Source organism: Trichoplusia ni, chromosome 17, assembly GCF_003590095.1.
Source record: "Trichoplusia ni isolate ovarian cell line Hi5 chromosome 17, tn1, whole genome shotgun sequence".
NCBI lineage: Eukaryota > Metazoa > Arthropoda > Insecta > Lepidoptera > Noctuidae > Trichoplusia > Trichoplusia ni.
Genome location: NC_039494.1, coordinates 6,721,544 through 6,740,307, shown reverse-complemented (window position 1 = coordinate 6,740,307; position 18,764 = coordinate 6,721,544). Strand labels below are relative to the sequence as shown.

At 40.8% G+C, this 18,764-nt stretch overlaps 1 protein-coding gene across 1 annotated transcript in view; it reads left to right on the top strand.

The window, feature by feature from the left end:
• The window catches only part of LOC113502505 (mitogen-activated protein kinase-binding protein 1), a 119,577-nt gene that overhangs the window by 75,010 nt on the left and 25,803 nt on the right, over positions 1-18,764 (top strand). The window contains exons 4-14 of the mRNA XM_026884103.1: positions 10,128-10,287; positions 10,810-10,878; positions 11,251-11,355; positions 11,995-12,105; positions 12,808-12,990; positions 13,460-13,620; positions 14,161-14,296; positions 14,800-14,949; positions 16,499-16,611; positions 17,281-17,491; positions 17,907-18,041. Of these exons, the coding sequence (XP_026739904.1) occupies positions 10,128-10,287; positions 10,810-10,878; positions 11,251-11,355; positions 11,995-12,105; positions 12,808-12,990; positions 13,460-13,620; positions 14,161-14,296; positions 14,800-14,949; positions 16,499-16,611; positions 17,281-17,491; positions 17,907-18,041 (1,534 nt within the window). The remainder of the gene's footprint in view (positions 1-10,127; positions 10,288-10,809; positions 10,879-11,250; positions 11,356-11,994; positions 12,106-12,807; positions 12,991-13,459; positions 13,621-14,160; positions 14,297-14,799; positions 14,950-16,498; positions 16,612-17,280; positions 17,492-17,906; positions 18,042-18,764) is intronic.

Sequence of the window (18,764 nt, the reverse complement as noted above, 5' to 3'; positions counted from 1 at the left end):
AACTTTTTTACCAATTATTTTATTCGAAGAGCTCGTGACTACAGAACAACTGCACAAGTTGATCGATCACACGTTAAGCTACGCTTGACACTGTCGGTCCGTAGTAGATAACCATCTCTGTCAAAACACAGTTCCTCCATGTCTCGGAAGGCACGTTAAATTATGGGTCCCGGCTGTTATTTACATATCTTTGACAGTCTTTACAGGTAGTCAAAAGCTTGAAGATCTGACAACTAGTCTAACTAAGAGATAACGTGTTGCCCAGGTAACTGGGTTGAGGAGAACAGATGGTCAGTCGTTCCTTGTAAAACACTGGTACTTAGCTGAATTCAATTAGACTGGAAACCGATCACAACATAGTTGGGAAAAGGCTAGGATGATGATGATGAATCGTGATACCAGACTACAAGGCATAGTGTAGCATTTCCCTTCCACATCCGCAATGCTTTGCGACTTCCACAAGACTTCCATACTTCCATATTTGATATATTAAATTGATGCGCCATTTTGTATGATATATCTGAAGCTATTACAACACAGTCGGCTGGTGGAAGCAATTTCCTTAAAATACTCGACTGCGCCACCCTCATCGGAAATAGCTAGGAATTTGTTAAGGCTGACTCGGTTGGGTGAAGGTGGTTCCGTTTATACAAATGATACTTTGTAAAGTTTGAAGCTTAGATTAACTGATGAACTTCTAGTCAAGTTTTATGATAGCATTTGCTAAAAATATATCTTCCATTCTCTATTCTATTGCCTAGCTATAAAATACCATAGACTTGTGCGCGCGGCACTATGTATGCTTGGGCTTGACAGCGACTTTATTATAGAAGCTTTATTTTGTGTGACAATGACACACAAATGAAAGCTGTGTTATTATAAAACGGAACTATATGAAGTACCCACACATGACGCAACGCGCAAAATAAATTGAATTATCTATAATACTAACATAAACTAACTGTCCCAGTAATAGTTGTTATTCTAAAGTGCAGATAAAAATATACGAATAAAAAATATGGTCCGGTTGTCCGATTCTAATAATGTACCTACACAAAATTTCATGAGCATCGGTCAAGCCGTTTCGGAGAAGTTCAATCTCGCACACCGTGACACGTGAACTTATCCATGATTGCATAGTGATAGTTGTTTTTCCATTAAACTCAACACGATAGTCTCTTTTAAAATACTAACTTTCTTTAAAGAAAAACAGATAAAATGATTGAATGTAATTTGTGTAAGTTAATGAGGAAACTAACACCACTCGCTAACGAGGACTAACAAAAACTGAGTACAGTCTACCACATATCATTAAACAATAAAACCACCTTTATTCTCAAGACGATAAGGTTTAAATTCACCACACAACATTTAAAACACTTTGAAAATGAAAATCGCCTTTATGTTTTACACAATAAGGTTCAATTTTCAATATGTTTTTTTATTTAGCGTTAGGCTTGATATAAGTGCACTAAGTAGTAAGTAGGTGATGAATTCCAGTTTCTAGATTATAGATTGATATAGGAAAGCTTGTTGCAAATATAAAATGGCGCGTTGATTTGTAATACATACGAATAATGACTTACCTAGCAAGTACTGTGCGGTTCAAATGAGTTTATTAATGTTATAATGAGATTATGATTTGAAAATTACTATGTATGATAATTACTAAAAAATGTTTTGTCCTGTAATCTTACGAGTTATTGTATTTAGGTATATGCAATATGACTTGAATCTCGTAAACGGCTCTAACTATTTGCATGAAATTTTGCGTATAAACAGATGGAAAGTTTTCACGAAGTTGTGAAGCTTCAAATTGAAAATATCCTACGAGAACAAAAAATTGCAACCAAAACTATCCCATGTGTTAATCCTGGTTATAAACTGTCTTTGCGTAAAAACAATTGCGGAAACAACCATCCATACTCACAAAATTTGTCATTTTTAATATAAGTATGTTTTTTTTTTATAATGTAAATATATGTTTTTTATTCAAACTCAATTTCTAAATGGTTTTTGCTGGTAACATTGAAAAAATCTTATCAAATTTCCCAGTTCCGTTTTACAACATATCCCAAGGAACCCTAGAATTGTTTTCAAAGACAGTGCCGCTATTTCGGTCCAGACTTATCGAGTTCCCTAGCATACTTGGATGAACACAATTGGAGGGGGGCGGGGGAGACTCTTAGTACCAAAAATATCTTCGTTTTTGATCGATTGTTCTATTTTATAGAAGGAAGCGACTTTCTGTAATAGAAATATGTTATTAAAAAAGAAGGAAGGTCTTAGACAATGTTACATGCTATAATGTTCAACAATGAGTTATACTCGCGATCTTAAAAGTCCTGAACGAATAGGCTAAAATTTAAATATCGGTCTGGTAGCAAATATTTTTGCTGTGTGATTTTGGTAAGTGGAAACACATTATCGGCGAATATTTCAACTGTCGATCTGTGACGGTATATGAGATACAGCCTCATGACGGAGGTACAGACTTAAAAACAATGGGCTCTCAGTAATCGGGTTCCGTTTTACCCTTGGGCACAAAATCCTAAGAAATAAAAACAAATGACATTTCGACTTCGAGAAGTGACGTGACTATGACTTGTCAGTATGGAAAATTGGAGCGATTCGTCAGCCCTAGCGCAAAGAGCCAAGAGCGGCAATTCTTTTTCACAACTGCAATGTTATTGTTTAAAGAGCTGGTGTCCTTCGGTCCGTGACTCAGATAATAGATATATAACAGTTTTAAAGTCATAGCGGTACCTGAAAAGATAAAGCATTTTCCTTAAATCATTAAGTTTTGCCTGCGTTTGTACTCTATAAACTATTATTCTAATTCGACTGCGTATATCGTACTAATCAATATTCATCGAAGTACACCATATTATGCTGACGTAATACGACCAGTTTGGAGGGTCCGAACGTCCGAGCTTCCATTGACGTCCGGACGTCAGCCGCCATAACTAGTCACAAACAATACGGTGTTCTACCGAGGAAGTGTTTATGGTTTATAGGTTATATAACTGCTGTGGGATCTTTCAGATGGGTTTTCAATACATGGTTTTAATTTGTATAAATTAACCCTTTTTCTATAAGGACATCTTGCAAGTTAAAGTGATGGACTTTAAAACGTTCGCGGTTTCCGATTGAGCTGCAGTGCAGCTAGTTTCGTTACGTTCGACGTCAACAAAGCTCGCAACCTAAATAGTTTATGTTAAGTAAAAAGTGTCTCTTTTATTAGTTCGTTTGTGTATTCAATTAGATAGAGGTGATGCAAGCATAGAGAGAGGCAACTGATGATCCTCATGCAAGTTAAAAGTATTGGGGAAGTGTTTGTGTGAGCTTGTCCTAAGTATAGGTGGTTAAAAAACGAGTCCTTAGAGCGGGCGCAATATTTTGACAAAAAGAAAGAAATATTAGAAGCCATTCAGGTTTTTCAGTTCTGCACTGCGTAAAACGCTCAGCATCTGCCGAACAGTTATCATGTCGAAGTTGACTTCCAGATTTAACTAGGTAAAAAGTAGATCTATTCTATCTGCCTTCACACAACTCATTTTACTGGGTAACACAGTACCCCAAAAATACTAAAACAACTGCAAATACCGCCTTAAATTAAAATGAGCAAAAGCTTAACTACGCCAACCTCAACAGCGGTCAAAGTTGAAGGCTATTCACCTGAATACATCATCATGAAAATAAACCATCGCCGTTATTCTCAAGGGTAACTTTAAACCCAGTTACCAGGGGGTGCGGTCTGGCCGCACCTTTAGATCGATAGTGTGCACTCACCTTTATTAGCTAGTGCTATGCCGCGGGCTGGGTCGTTATTTATGTAGGAACTGCAGTTCTCTTCTATGTATGGAATTACTTAGTAACCATGCCCCATAACTTTCTAGGCGAATTCTTGGTTCTTGTGGAAGTATAGTTCTGAAGTACATGTAGGCTATTCTTCTTTATTATCGACTTATACAAATACAGCTAACACGATACAAAATTATACCTGAAGTGGACCAGTTGGAGCTTGAAGAGTAATACAGTCCCACACTCTTTCGTCTTTATAATATGACTCGATTGCGATACTCGATCAAAGTTTATGATCCAGATTCGGATTGAAGTGTTAGCAAGGATTTTATCATGGTCACGGGCAGGCCATGATGCCTGCAATGGTGTCGAAACGCCGGGAACTAAAATCGAAAATTAAACTGCGATAAAATCCGAAAATGTAGTTTCATTTTAATGTCTAACATTCGCGTAAACCTAAAGAGATTGTCAGTCAATTTATTTCATTCGTGATCATTAATCGCGATCAAGATTAAACGACGAGCTTTCGACTAATAGTCAAAACTTTAATGAAAATATATGCATTATAGCGATCGATTGCTTTACGTTTGCAAATTGAGGTCCATACAAAGATTGTCTGTAAAAGATCACTTTTAGCGCTAAAACCGCCCATCGTGGCAACATGTATCTATTCATCTTTATCGAATCATGTACTTATGCTGATACAATACATAATATTGTATCCTCTTAGCCAGCCGATACTCTGTCTCATCATACGTTCGTGTCAAAAGTAATTGCCGAAACAACCGAGTCTACGATCCAACAGTTTTCCCTCAGGGATTCGACGCGTGATAGTTCACCATACATGAAAGTAACTATGAATACTAAATTATACTGTTCAACTGCTTTTAGTCACGTAGTGTGTTGTACATGGTGTGGTTTTAGGGAGTAGGTTGTATGTAAGGGTATCTGAATACAGGTCAGATGGATCACCCAAATGTCGGTTAAATATTTGTGATATTATGAGTAAAAGGAAAATATTGACGTCATTCTGTTGTCGCTATTACAAGAAATAGAAATAAAATTCGAAGCTAAGCAACTTAGGAACATTCATATATTTTATTTTTGTCAATTTACCTTAATACTCTTTTTTCATTAGGTAAATATTCTTATACTCTCAAACCTTATTTATTATAAAGGTAAATCTAAAAAAAAAAACTCAGTCACAGTCATTCTGGCGTTAGGCTGGTCCGCAAAGTGTAAACAAAATTAAAATCTTTGATTTCTATTACCTACACCTTAAAGAAAATTAAGAAACTTTATTATACTACGGTTCTGGTACTCCTCTAAGTTCGCATTACCATGGAGAAGATCTTCATAAGTTACCTGAAATTGTACGGAACCACGATCTTATATCCATACTATGAAAGTGTATGAACAATGCCACAGCAGAGCAAAGCCCTAAATAATGTAATATCCGAATAATCCCATCAAATAGTCAGAGGCCAGACAGGAGTCGGCGCGGTCGAGAATACGTAGTGTCGGGCCGATGACCCTGCTACACTATGCACGCTTCCGTTTCCGAGATAATAGTTGATCCTTAGCAAATGTCTACTGTTCCTTATAGACTATAATTAAGTATACCTCGACGAAAAAAAGTTTACCTACTCTCAGAATGTCTATCCATCTTTACGAATCAATAGAAGAAAATATTTCGGAATTAAGGACAATAATAGTTCTAGGCCTGAATACCTCCGGTCAGGACCAGGCCCTTGCCGGACATCGCGTTCATGTTGCACGCCGTCTCGAAGGAAGTTAGCAAGGTTTGTAGAGCCCAGTAGAGCTGATGCCTGCCGGGGCAGCGGGACTGTTCGAAAGGGTTACCATGGCCCCGGTACATAAATGGCAAAGGAAAGAACATGGGTGGGTTCCAGTCAGTGGAAGTCTGACACTCCCTTCCGCTCAATCCAAAACAGTAGGAGTCATTTGATGATTTCCCACCCGAAAATATAGGTTTCTAGAATTTCTACTTTAAGAGTGCACCGAGGACTTCTTGCTATCTTGCTCTTTTGGTATGAAGTATGAAAGCCAATGGTTGTCTAAGATAGAGGGCTTAGTGATAAGACCGCCCATTTTGCCACCGTGTTATCTCCGTCAAAGCCTCTATTTTAGCAGAGAGCAACAAATAATATTCCATATTTTAGTAAATTCTGATCTACGTCTACTTCATTCTCCTCTCAAAAACTAAATAACAGTAAGGCTTAGGACACATTGTTAGAGCTAAATATCTAAGAACTAAAATCTAGATGGACAAGGCTGATTATGATGATGGATAAGCAGTATTTACAACATAGTTAGGCGTGCCACACAGCGCGTCGCCGTGAGAAAGGCAGCGTGCACGGTGCGCGCGACACATACCGATTAGGGCAGGGAACGGACGCTGTGCAGGCGGTAGCGATGAGCGGAGCGGGTAGCGCTAATGTGTAGCACCTAATTAGTCTTGTGGGTTAAGTAATTTTCCCTTGCTAGAAACGGTGTATGAAAATATCGTGATCATTTCAGTAGACCTGATATTTTTGTCTGGGTTGTATTAAGTGTAGTATCGGTCTGAATTCAGAATTCTGATACCATTTAAATATAATGATAATAAAAATACGTATTAACGATAAGAAGAAGTATGTACAAGTCAGTTTTTGGATCAATCGGATTGATTGAATGAAACCGGGGAACGAAAACAAAAAAAAACATTAACAACTCTCTTTTTATGTATTTATCTACTCCACGAATTCAGAAATACTGTAAATTGACAATAGTTATCAAAAAAAGATCACCATCACCACACCACTTTTATGAAGTTTTCAAACCTTACCCTGCCAGAGCTATTCCAATCAAATGCCAAATTAATGTGTTAGTCACGACGGAGCTATGAACTGTATCGTGTAGGTGCGGTCTGGGTGTGTCCCGGTACAGCCCGGGAGCCACCCCGTGTGGATCCCGCAGTATATTACTCATTTATAGGAATTAGGGGGGTTGACCCCTTGTTAAAGGGACTCGTAGTTAAATAGTTTTTGTAAGTCAAAACTGTTTGTTTATGTATGTATCAAATGATTTCCTTGGTTTTTTTTTCGGGTCATATAATTTCATAATTCTAAATATGTTTGGTTACAAAATCAACTAGAGGTACTTATTCATTGTATTTTACAAAAATACCATTTACTTACATTTGAAAGAAACTTAGAGATTAGCCTTAATAAACGGAAAAGAATGATACTCGTATTTTAACTAGTAGATGAGTTTAAAACAGAAGTATTACAAACTAGTACGTCCTTTCTGTTTATTGATAAAATATTCACAAGACTGAAATCGAAACATAAGAATACAAAAAATCATAAATGTACAAATCATATCAGTAATCCGAGAATAACCAGCGTTGTTCAAAGCGCCTTGTAAGTAATTAGAGCCATTAACTTCCGTGTTGTTTGCTAACCATTCATCTCCTTATTAAACCAGAGCTATAATCATTACTCGAGACTGGTTCAACTGCGAGCGATTTCAAATTGATTTAATTTGATAATTGACTGCACGGATAGACGAGTGGTTGAGATCACCATGTCAAAGTCGACGCACGACCGACGTGCCGCGGGTCGATCCCGAAAGGCAAGTATTTGTGTGATCCACGAATACTTGTCATGAGTCTGGGTGTCTTTGTGCATGTGATTAGAATGTTTGTAAAACCTCCTGAGACACAAGGATTAAATTTCTTACTGCGGAAAAAAAGTAAATTTTCCTTTCAACAAACGAAGGTTTTGAATAATTGTTGATATACTAACAGACAGCCAACGTCCGACTAATTAAATTGTTTGGTTCGATCTATAGAAAAGCACGTATGTCCTCCTTCGTCCGACAGACCAGCGTGGATTTTGACTTTGTTCTTTGTTAAATTATTATAATTTTGATTCGCAGTCTTACATTGCGATACTGTGTTACTTAGACATATGGGTTGTGAGATTCAGATAGACAGTCGCTTTGTTAAAATAGGGTATATACTCGTAACTGTATGCAGTGAGATTAGAAGCCAACCCTACCATAGTATTGAAAAAGTCACTTTCTGTGTAGTCTCATCCCAAGATATGTTGGGGTCGCGAATAAGTTTTAAGTCTTTAAATCGCTACAGTCTATCACTCAGACATGTATCCCTTTCTGCGATCGCGACTCTCGTTAACTGAATAACAAACGGTGGCCCACGCGCTAAAATAACTTATTTGTCACGGGTCGGGTCCCACTGATAGCGGGACGCAATCAATATTCATTATTATTATTATCTTGACAGATCTTTAGGTATTGTGTGGCTAATATTAGAGGCTAGATTTATGTTGTTTGCCTGTATCCATGTTGTTTATGGAGGACAAATGTTATGTCTTGCGATGTCGGCTCGTTTCATGCAAAGCTCTATGAAATTGTTTAATCAGGTTTTTTTGTGAAATGTTTCACAGTCAGGTGGGCTCATGACAAGGGAGGTTGTGTTGAAGAACATCTTATATCGATGGGAAATTTCGCTTTGCTTGGTACTTTTTTATTTTATTTTACGCGGGTGTCATAAAAAGTTTGTAAAATAAAGTTCATAGATTCTATGATTTGGAAGGCAGGTAATGCGCATCCTATCTGTGATCTCTCTCCGGTCGTGTTTATCTCGCTATGAGAGTGCGGGTACAGCGATTGCAGCTGTGTTAGCACACGCGTGTGTACTATGTAATATGTGTCCTGCAGATGACTGGTGTCTTGTTACGCCAATAATACATTACCGCCCTCCGAAATAATGTCCAGTCGAGATTAGTTCTGTATTTTTTTATTGTAATGCTTTATTACTCAATTTGTGAACTTCATCCAATGAGGTTACATATCAAATTATAATTGAATCATTAAACAGTCGTCACAAGTATTTGTTTGTTGTAGAGTCACGTCTTGTTGACATCGTTCTGTTTCGCTTTGTGCTCAGCTATTTACAGTGTGACCCATCGAAATCGTAAATATTATGTAGTTGTTAACGTTGTTGTTTATATATTGCGATGTCAGCTTGTTAGAGATATTGTTTGTTTTTTCTAGTCAGCAGGGTCAGTACTAGACGTGTCGTTTGGTTACATTTGGTATGGTATGGAGATTTTAATGCAATTAATTATCTCAAATTAATTAATATCTTTTATTCTAATAACTGTCTTGTGGCGGATTATAGCGCAGATCGTCGGGCTATCCTGACTAACTTGTGAACCTAAACCGTTACTAATAAATAATTATCTGAATTTCACTTCGAGAGTTTTTAAAGGGTGTGTCATGTTAAAGGCCTTCTTACTTTTGAAACTTTCACATCAGGTAACACATCAACCAATATCTTCTTGACTGTGACCCTTTGAGTTTGTTTCGATATTTCTTCTCAGGATAGTCAGATAGGAAATGTCGACTCCAGCGTTCTCAAAAAAAGAAGACAAGTAAAAGCACTTGTGTTATGGAATTCAGATACAACGAAGGTACCACAAACACCCAGACCCGAGACAATGTGGAAATGTGAATTTTTACATTGACCCGACCGGCTATCGGACCCGGGACCTCAGAGCGACACCTTGAAACCGGTGCGTACGCGCCACTCGACCACGGAGGTCGTCGCTTCCCGCTGTCAGTAGGACCCGACCCCAACCTCATGTCGATTCCTTACGCGTTGGCTGTCCGTTTGATAATGGCGAGCCAATGAATGGAATATTCTAACAAGTTAATTCTATGCTAATGTAAATGTTCACATGCATTGTGTCTCGTACTGTTGCGGGGTAAGCAGAGGTCTGCTAATGAGTCGTGGGTGTGGTGCACCCACTGTTGAGAGACATCTGTCGTACAGAAGAAAGTGTTGCGACGATGTGAATTTGTAATTGAACTGACTTGTTCTTGTTTCTTGTAAAAAAACATGTATCTACCTTGTTTAACGCAATCGGATAAAAGATTTTGTGTTAATGTAATGTATCAGGAAATTCTACAGGAGATATCGTCGGGATTGGTCTGGTTGTTTAAATAAACATACAGGGCTTCAGACATACATGCAATATTTCGCCTTTTCCAATATTACTAATGGAATACGACCATCTAGTAATACTATAGTAGACATGTAAAAATCTTAGTTTAAACCACTTTGAAATTTGTTTCGTATGACTGACTAAAAAATAGAGTACTATAAATATTTAAGGGGGACCCCAATCGACACATACGTCTTTTTACTGCTTTTTAATTGTTAATGATACTTTGAAGACCCGACAAATAAATGAAACCCGAATGATCCAACATCACCATTCCTCTCTTTCCAGATGCACGGTAGTCCTGTACAACGTGAGGAAGAACCGTCAGAGTCACGTTCTCAACGCGTGCCGGAAGAGCGTGACGTGCGTCGCGTTCTCGCCGGACGGGCGGTACCTGGCGACCGGCGAGTGCGGACACGCGCCCGCCGTCCGCGTCTGGGACCTGCAGGTATGGGGGGGATGGGGGTGGTGGAGATCTACTGGTAAACAAACTCTTTGGACTGGTTTTGGAGGGACGCTGACGTGACTTTGGCGCATGCTTGAGGTAGACGCATTTTGCTCAGCGTAGATACCGCAATACATGGTACTGACGGTCAGGGCGTGCCGCTTTTTTTCGGATTGGAAATCATCAAATGAATTCTTCTTTGGGTTGAGCGGAGATGAATTTGAATGTCAGACTTCTACCGACTTAAACCCACCCATGTTCTTTACTTGTGGACCGGGGCCACGTTAACCACGTTACTGTTCTACTAATGCCATCTAGCGGCAAGTAGGAGTAACTGCGTTCGGCACGTGTTAGTACTGTTCATACTTGTATTAGTAACGCCATCTATTGTTGAACAGTCCGAACTATGTCTTGAACATATGATTCGTTTGTTATTGTTTTGTATCGGAGTTATTCGTTGATTAGTATCTATCTATCTATTTAGTTTTGGTATTGCTTTTGTACAAACTGTTCATTTGTTTTCAGGACCCAACAGCGTCCGGCGCGGTACAAATAGGAGAATTTTCTGGACACACTCATGGGGTCAGCTGTGTGGTATGTTTCAATCGAATAATTTGTTAATTTTGAAACTTAATATTTTTAAAACGCTGATTTGATATGATTAATATACACGATGTTAAGCTGCAATATTTTGCATGAAGAATTGTGACACATAGCCATGCCATAGCCATGCCAAAACGCGGATGACGTTTTGTCAGTAAGAGTCTGACACTACCGGCTTCCTCCCCCGAGGACGTTGGTGTCCATAAAGCTTTCCCTGAAAAAAATGGCTGCATCTCCACTTCGGAATTCCCTTCAAGTCTTATCAGCAACTTATCGTCACTTCATAGTCAAATTTCACGACCTGCCAAAAGTTTCGTCTCATAACGAACAGAGTAACACAAGTGTTTGCTTCTTATTCGGCAGGCCTTCTCAACGTCGTCGAAGTACCTGGTGTCGATCGGCTCCCAGCACGACATGATCGTGAACGTGTGGGACTGGCGCGCCAACCTGAAGCTGGCTAGTAACAAGGTTTGGATTCATACTTGTTTATTTATAACATGAACGACGAGTGCCATTTGCTTATTTTTTAGGTTTGGTGCTACAAATGTAAAATAAAACAAGAACTAAGTAATAGAAAATTAAATAAGAAAGTGAAAATATAGTAAAAAGGTATGAGTGTTTGAAATCCTTCTATTAACAGCAATTTTTTTTTGTAAATCCGTTTCCTTGCATTCGTGTAATTAAATTTAACTTTAATCTTTTTTTTATTTTTCTACAATAGTTTTACCATTACCAAATCAAAAATACACCACTGAAATAAATCTGTCCTAGAGTCATTATTGTAACGTGCCTGGAAAACGGTCTATTTGAAAAAAAATATGGTCGGACCATAAATAATTAATTAAAAATATGAAGGTAGAACGAGCAACATCTTCTGTCAAGACGAACACCATCTCAGTCTGCCCGTGACCATGATACCTGCAAAGGTGTCGAAACGTCGGGAACTAAAACCAAAAATTAAACCGCGATAAAATCCGTAAAAGTCGTTTCATTTCAAAAAAATCTTTTTATTTTGATTTTTGAGTTTCATCCCAGCACTGGAGATCTTATACGATGATAAAGAATTCTTGTTTCACCACCAGATTATAACAATTACATTGTCTCCAGGTGTCGTCTCGCGTGAAGGCTGTAAGCTTCTCGGAGAACGGCAACTACTTCGTGACGGTCGGCTTCAGGCACGTCAAGTTCTGGTATCTGGAGTACTCGAGGAATGCCAAGGTAAGCCACTAGTCCATAGAAACAGTAAGAGACAGTTCTTCTTATCGTATGGTAGAAATTACGGTTAGGCCTAAGCCGTCGTACGCATATACTCTCAATTCTGCGGGTCAACTTTACTGCAGCGCTTGCGACAGAGTGTTTAGACCCAAACTCAGTCTAGCCAGTCACATCAGGGCTCACGCTAGGAAGTGAATTGCCAAGGGGCGCCGTTATCGAAAACCATAAGGACGACTTTATATGGTTGATGTACAACCTGGTGTTAGAATTCAAGATATGTTTAGGGCTCTTATTTGATTTAAAACACGAATAGAGCAATCTGAGGTGTGTAGGTTTTCTTATGATGTTTTCTTTCAAGGTTTCGTCTAGTGGAAATTTTGTGTTATATGCACATGATTTCGAAAATAATAAATTACTGTGGTTTAGTATTAGGACCTACCTGCCTTGGTTTACAGTTCCATGGTCATTCCACTAGGCTATCTGTTACTCGATCACATCAAGGCAACTATTAAACTGCTTTTTTTTAAAATAATTACATCCACTCTTTATGTACTATTATATTATTGTGGTTTTTCAGTTTTGGAATCTAGTTTTCTTTCTGTTTTTGTTACCAACCGCTTAGGTCTATCCGGTTACTAAGAGTCGTATCGGACAGCCTCCTTAGAAGATATTCATCGGAAAATTACCTTGCACCATTTGTTCCAGTTCAAAGAACCTGTCCCTCTGATGGGTCGGTCCGCGATCCTGGGCGAGCAGAAGGACAACGAGTTCTGCGACGTGGTGTGCGGGCGCGGGGACTGCGCGGATAGCACGTACGCCATCACGCGCGGCGGACTGCTCTGCGAGTTCAACGGGCGACGCCTGCTCGACAAGTGGGTCGAGCTCAGGGTGAGGAGCTAGGAGTAAGGGGGGGGGGACTACTGCTAAAGTCAGATGAAGAATATTCGGTTTTGGTTTATATGCTTTACAAGCATTTTAAAACAGTCTGGACTTCAAAAGAGACTGTGTTGACAGAGTTTGTTTCAACATTAATTCTCAGGGTAGACAGAGACCAAATTTCCACGACGACGTTCTATAAAACGACATGTTAAAGTGATGATATATTGTACTTGCAGAACAAATAATTTTATTTCATCATCTGGCCTTTAAAAGTGGCCGGACAATGACATCTTCTCAGGGTAGCCAGATTCAAAAACTCGTCTCCGGCTTTCTCAAAATAAGATTAATAAAAGTGAGGATAGATTATCCTACTTGCAGAATAAGTGATTGCATCTCAGTTCATTTTATATCCTGATAATTTCGACACCGCCTCACGGAAATGATTACAAGAACAATATTGCAACGTGTGTTCCGGCAGACCACGTCGGCCAACTGCATGTCGCTGGGCCTGTCGTACATCTTCGTGGGCTGCGCGGAGGGCATCGTGCGCTGCTTCACGCCGCGCGGCCTGCGCTACGTCACCACGCTGCCGCGCACGCACTACCTCGGCGTGGACGTGGCCAGCGGGACCAACATCAGGTACGAGGCCCTGCTAGTATACGTAACGACAAACTAGGTCAAACTTCTTATGAGACATCCATGGAGGGGGTATAAAAGCACTGTTTCGTTAAACATTCGACGTATTTGGGGGGGGGGGGAGGGGAATAGAAATTGATTCCGTTTAGTTTCACTTATTTCGCGCGGAAGGACTCTAAGCACTTTTTTAAACAAAGTATTAGGCTAAAAAGTTTACCAAGAAAATCGTTATAGTGCTTAGTTGCTGCAACTGCTGGGCAAAGGCCTTTGCGAATATGAATATAAACCATGGGCTGGTTATTTATTTATTTCGATTCGTTTAGACGAAGTGCAGATCGCAGGTCCGATCCCTACGCAACTAAAGTGCCAATGTGTCTTTATAATACATAGTTATTTGTACTTCCTAAATTATTTTAAAACACTTTCCCTACATGGAAAGAGATTGTTGCCCAGCTGTGGACCATCTATGGACTGGTACTATTATTATCAATGCTATTTCTGTCAAATTCCTCATGAATTATAATATTTGCATTACATCAACAGCCACATGTTCAGCCAGCCAGCCGGAGCCCGCTACCCGGACGCCGTGGCCCTGACTTACGACTCACGGAACCACAAGCTCACGTGCGTTTATAACGACCACAGTTTGTATGTGTGGGATGTCAGAGATATTAAAAGGGTAAGATATTGTATTTAATCAATTAATTTGTAACTTTTATATTGGTTATTTAAAGCCCCCACTGGTGGGCAAGTCCCACTCAGTCTATTTTTAAGGCTTGGATATGCGGATCTTATACACTAACAATATCTTTTTTTTAAAGAATGCCGCAGTAATTAATTTAATCCTTATGTCGCGCGAGGTTTCACCAACATGCAAGTCACATGCACAGAGGAACTCAGCCTCAGGACAAGCTTACGAGGATTAAACAAATGTTTCCCCCATGCGGGGATCAAACCCGTGACACGTCGCGTACTGTGGGTTTGGCGTGATGATCTCAACCACTTGGCTATCTTTGCAGTCAAATTATTAATTGAATACCATTGTTTGTGATTTGTCTTGTTATCTCACACCCACATTCACCACGGCGGGGGGCATATCCCACTCAGCCTTCATTTAGAGCTTGGACGTGTTGGCTATTTAATTCCCTACGTATATCTATAAATTATGATGATTCCCCACAGGTGGGCAAGTCCCACTCGGCCCTGTACCACTCGGCGTGCATCTGGGGCGTGGACATGCAGGCGGCGGGCGGCGGCTTCCTCACCTGCTCCTCCGACGACACCGTCCGGCTGTGGCAGCTCGCGCCGCAGCCCACCAACATATACAGCAATGTGAGTGCAACAACTACTTTATATGATCGGACAGACTTTACGGGTTCGGTTCAAATAGGCTTGGCCTAGTTGGTAGAATATTGAACAGGCTAAGTTATGAAAATGAATTTGCAAGGTAAATATTTAGTTATCAAATTTATGATTTTACCCATTTAATTGTGATTTTTATTACTTACAACAGAGGTATATTATCTGTAAAATGTCAATTATCAACTCTTTCAATCTCGGTTGCTTCGATACAAGTTGGTGACAAACGGATGGATAGACAGCGAAGCTTTTGTCTACGCAACCCCACAAATATAGTTTTCTACCTATCTGGCCATACCATAACTCTATATAGGTTTTCCCTTTTTAATACTCAACCAACATCAAATTGGTAGAGAAACTATATTTTTATAATAACTATCGTGAGACTGATTCATTATTAAATGATGTAACGGTTTACTCACGCGTATTTATCGGGGTAGCCCGACTAGTTTCGGACCCAACCGGAGTCCTTAATCATGAGCAGACGCGGCGGGATCGCGAGTCGAACTGACGTCAGCGGCCGCGCATCTCGCTGCGTAGCGCCGCGCCCGCGCCGTGAGCGGCGGTGGGGCCGGCGACGCCGGTGGCGCGGGTGGGGGGTCTGCTGTCGTCATTGGCATCGTCCGTGCTCCCGTACTGGCTGAGTCAGTGCATACTATGCTGACCGCGTCGCTTTCCAGGCTTGGCTTCGTATGACATAACGCAGCATTCAATGCTGGTTTCCACGCTGGTGGCAGTGTCCATCCACGATCTCTATTGAAATTCGGGTGACGGCTGATTTCTATAGCCTCACGTACTTTTCGCGGCACGAAGTATTTCGCCTTCGCGGGAGTATACAAAATACCGTGCGACTGCGGCCTGAGCTACATTGGGGAAACCCGGCGTAATGTAGCAACCAGACTTGGCGAACATATACGCAGCATGAAGAACATGGACACCGACAAGTCGGCAGTGGCAGAACATGTGTGTAATGCGGGGACGGCACACTACATACGTTTCGACAAAGCCTCCGTACTAGCGAAGGAGAAATACTTCGTGCCGCGAAAAGTACGTGAGGCTATAGAAATCAGCCGTCACCCGAATTTCAATAGAGATCGTGGATGGACACTGCCACCAGCGTGGAAACCAGCATTGAATGCTGCGTTATGTCATACGAAGCCAAGCCTGGAAAGCGACGCGGTCAGCATAGTATGCACTGACTCAGCCAGTACGGGAGCACGGACGATGCCAATGACGACAGCAGACCCCCCACCCGCGCCACCGGCGTCGCCGGCCCCACCGCCGCTCACGGCGCGGGCGCGGCGCTACGCAGCGAGATGCGCGGCCGCTGACGTCAGTTCGACTCGCGATCCCGCCGCGTCTGCTCATGATTAAGGACTCCGGTTGGGTCCGAAACTAGTCGGGCTACCCCGATAAATACGCGTGCGTAAACCGTTACATCATTTAATAATGGTAGAGAAACATTGGTATCAAAAATTCAATTGATAGAGAATTTTTGAATAATTCGAATGATCACTTACAGGAACTGAACAAAGTGTTTTACATCGACCCCGAGCTGAAGTTCTTGAAGGACGTCGACCTCACGACCACGGACAAGGACAAGGCGAAGTCTTACGATGATAAGACTGGAGTCAGGTATGTTGGAAATAAGACATAGATTGAATCATTTAACTTCTGGCTGTGACCCGCGGGCCCTCCCGCTACAAACTGAAAATGATCCCACGGGAACATAAAATTTAGATAAGATCGTCATATGAGTTAATCTAGGTTATAAACTATCTGTGTACTTAGTTTCGTCTAAATCCGTTCAGTGATTTTTCCATATCCATTTAAACAAATTTTCGCGTTTATATAATGTAATAACGAATAATTAAAAGTATCCAGTATTATATTTGAAACCCACGTACCTAAACCTTTTATCCTTATGATTTAAAAAACCTTTCGTCTGTATAGTCCATACGTAAAAGTAAGGTAATTGTGCTTGAAAATAAAACTACATATGTGTGTATGTAATCGAGATGACCTTTGATCCTGGCGGGAGGGAACAGGTAGTGTCAGACTCTTAAGGGGTATCGTGTTGCCCAGGTAACTGGGTTGAGAAGACCAAATAGGCAGTCGCTCCTTGTAAAACACTGGTACTTTTCTGCATTTGGTTAGACTGGAAGCTGTCCCCAAAATAGTTCGTAAAAAGCTAGGATAATGACTTATTATATACTTTAGAATACTTTTGAGTTATTTCGCGATGTATTTCGCATCGATTTCTCTTCAATCCTGGATGGTAATCAAGCCTACTTTTCTTGTCAGATGTGTCCGCATATCCCCGTGCGGCAGCCACGTGGCGGCGGGGGACCGCGCGGGCAACGTGTGGGTGCTGGCGGCGGGCGGGAGGGGGGGGCTGCTGCACCGGCTGGAGGCCCACGACGCGGAGGTCCTGTGTCTGGAGTACGCCGCGCAGCCGCCGCTGCTGGCCTCCGCCTCCAGGGACAGGCTCATACACGTGTTCCGCGTCGATAAGGTGAGGGGGGGCTGCTCAGACGTCATCAGACATGACTCGGAAAGATGGTAATGGGGGGGGGGGCGCATGTTTATTTTGCTCCGGGTATATGAGGTGAGGGACTTGAACTGGATGAAAAATGTCTCTGTAATGGGGGAGGGGGGAAGAGTTGAGAAGTGCGATACGCACCATGGAGGGTCATGTATCTGAAACTGCAAGGTAAAATACTCAAATATGACTAGATATGACAGTCGAGTGTTGAACAGTATTTAAGGAGGTTGGGAAAACTTTTAGGTTTCTTTTTATTTTTGGTTTATTTTTGCCATTTTCTTAGGTACAAAACATTTTGAAGGCTTGTCTGGTTCGCTCCTGTATTTTCGACTTCCTATTATAATGTTTTAAGTATCTAAAGCACTTTGACCTCTGTTCCCACCAGGGTTACCAAATAATGCAGACCCTGGACGACCACTCGTCGTCCATCACGGCGGTGCGCTTCCTGAACTCCGGCGGAGGACTGCAGATGGTCTCCTGCGGGGCAGACAAGACCATACTCTTCAGACAGCTGAGGAATGTAAGATACTCATACATCTATGTTTTGAAGTGAAGTGTGTGAGTGGACAATCACAATAGAACCCTTAAATTAAAGGTCCGCTGCCGGTATTTATGTTATTTCGTCTGCCATCAGACGATATCTGAATAACCGTGATTGCTGAACAGACGATTTTTAACTAATTTTTTTTTCTCTGACGGAATCGTCAGTGTAGCGAGTCCGATTAGCATTTTACTGTGACGGTTTGAAAGCTGTGTAATCAGTTTGTCTATCAACCATTCAATAAAATGAATAGTTTGTCAATAATTTAATACGTTCTAAATGCATTAGTTATCACCTCGTTATATTTTTAGCGAATCAGTCTAATATCAGAGTTATACCGAAGAGATTTGTCAGAACATCAATAAAGACAATTCAGAATATTTCAAATACGAAGAAAATTTTTGATAGTCTTAGCTTTGACCAGCTATGGGATACAATTTATCATGTAACATTTTTGTATACATATCAGATTGAAATGAAACTACTTTTACGGATTTTATCGCGGTTTAATTTTAGATTTTAGTTCCCGACGTTTCGAAACCTTTGCAGGTATCATGGTCACGGGCAGACTGAGATGGCGTTCGTCTTGACAGAAGATGTTGCTCGTTCTACCTTCAGATTTTAATTAATTATTTGTGGTCCGACCTACGCAGTATGAGCTCACTGTGTCTTGATGTCTTGCAGCGCTGCTCTTGGGTTTGG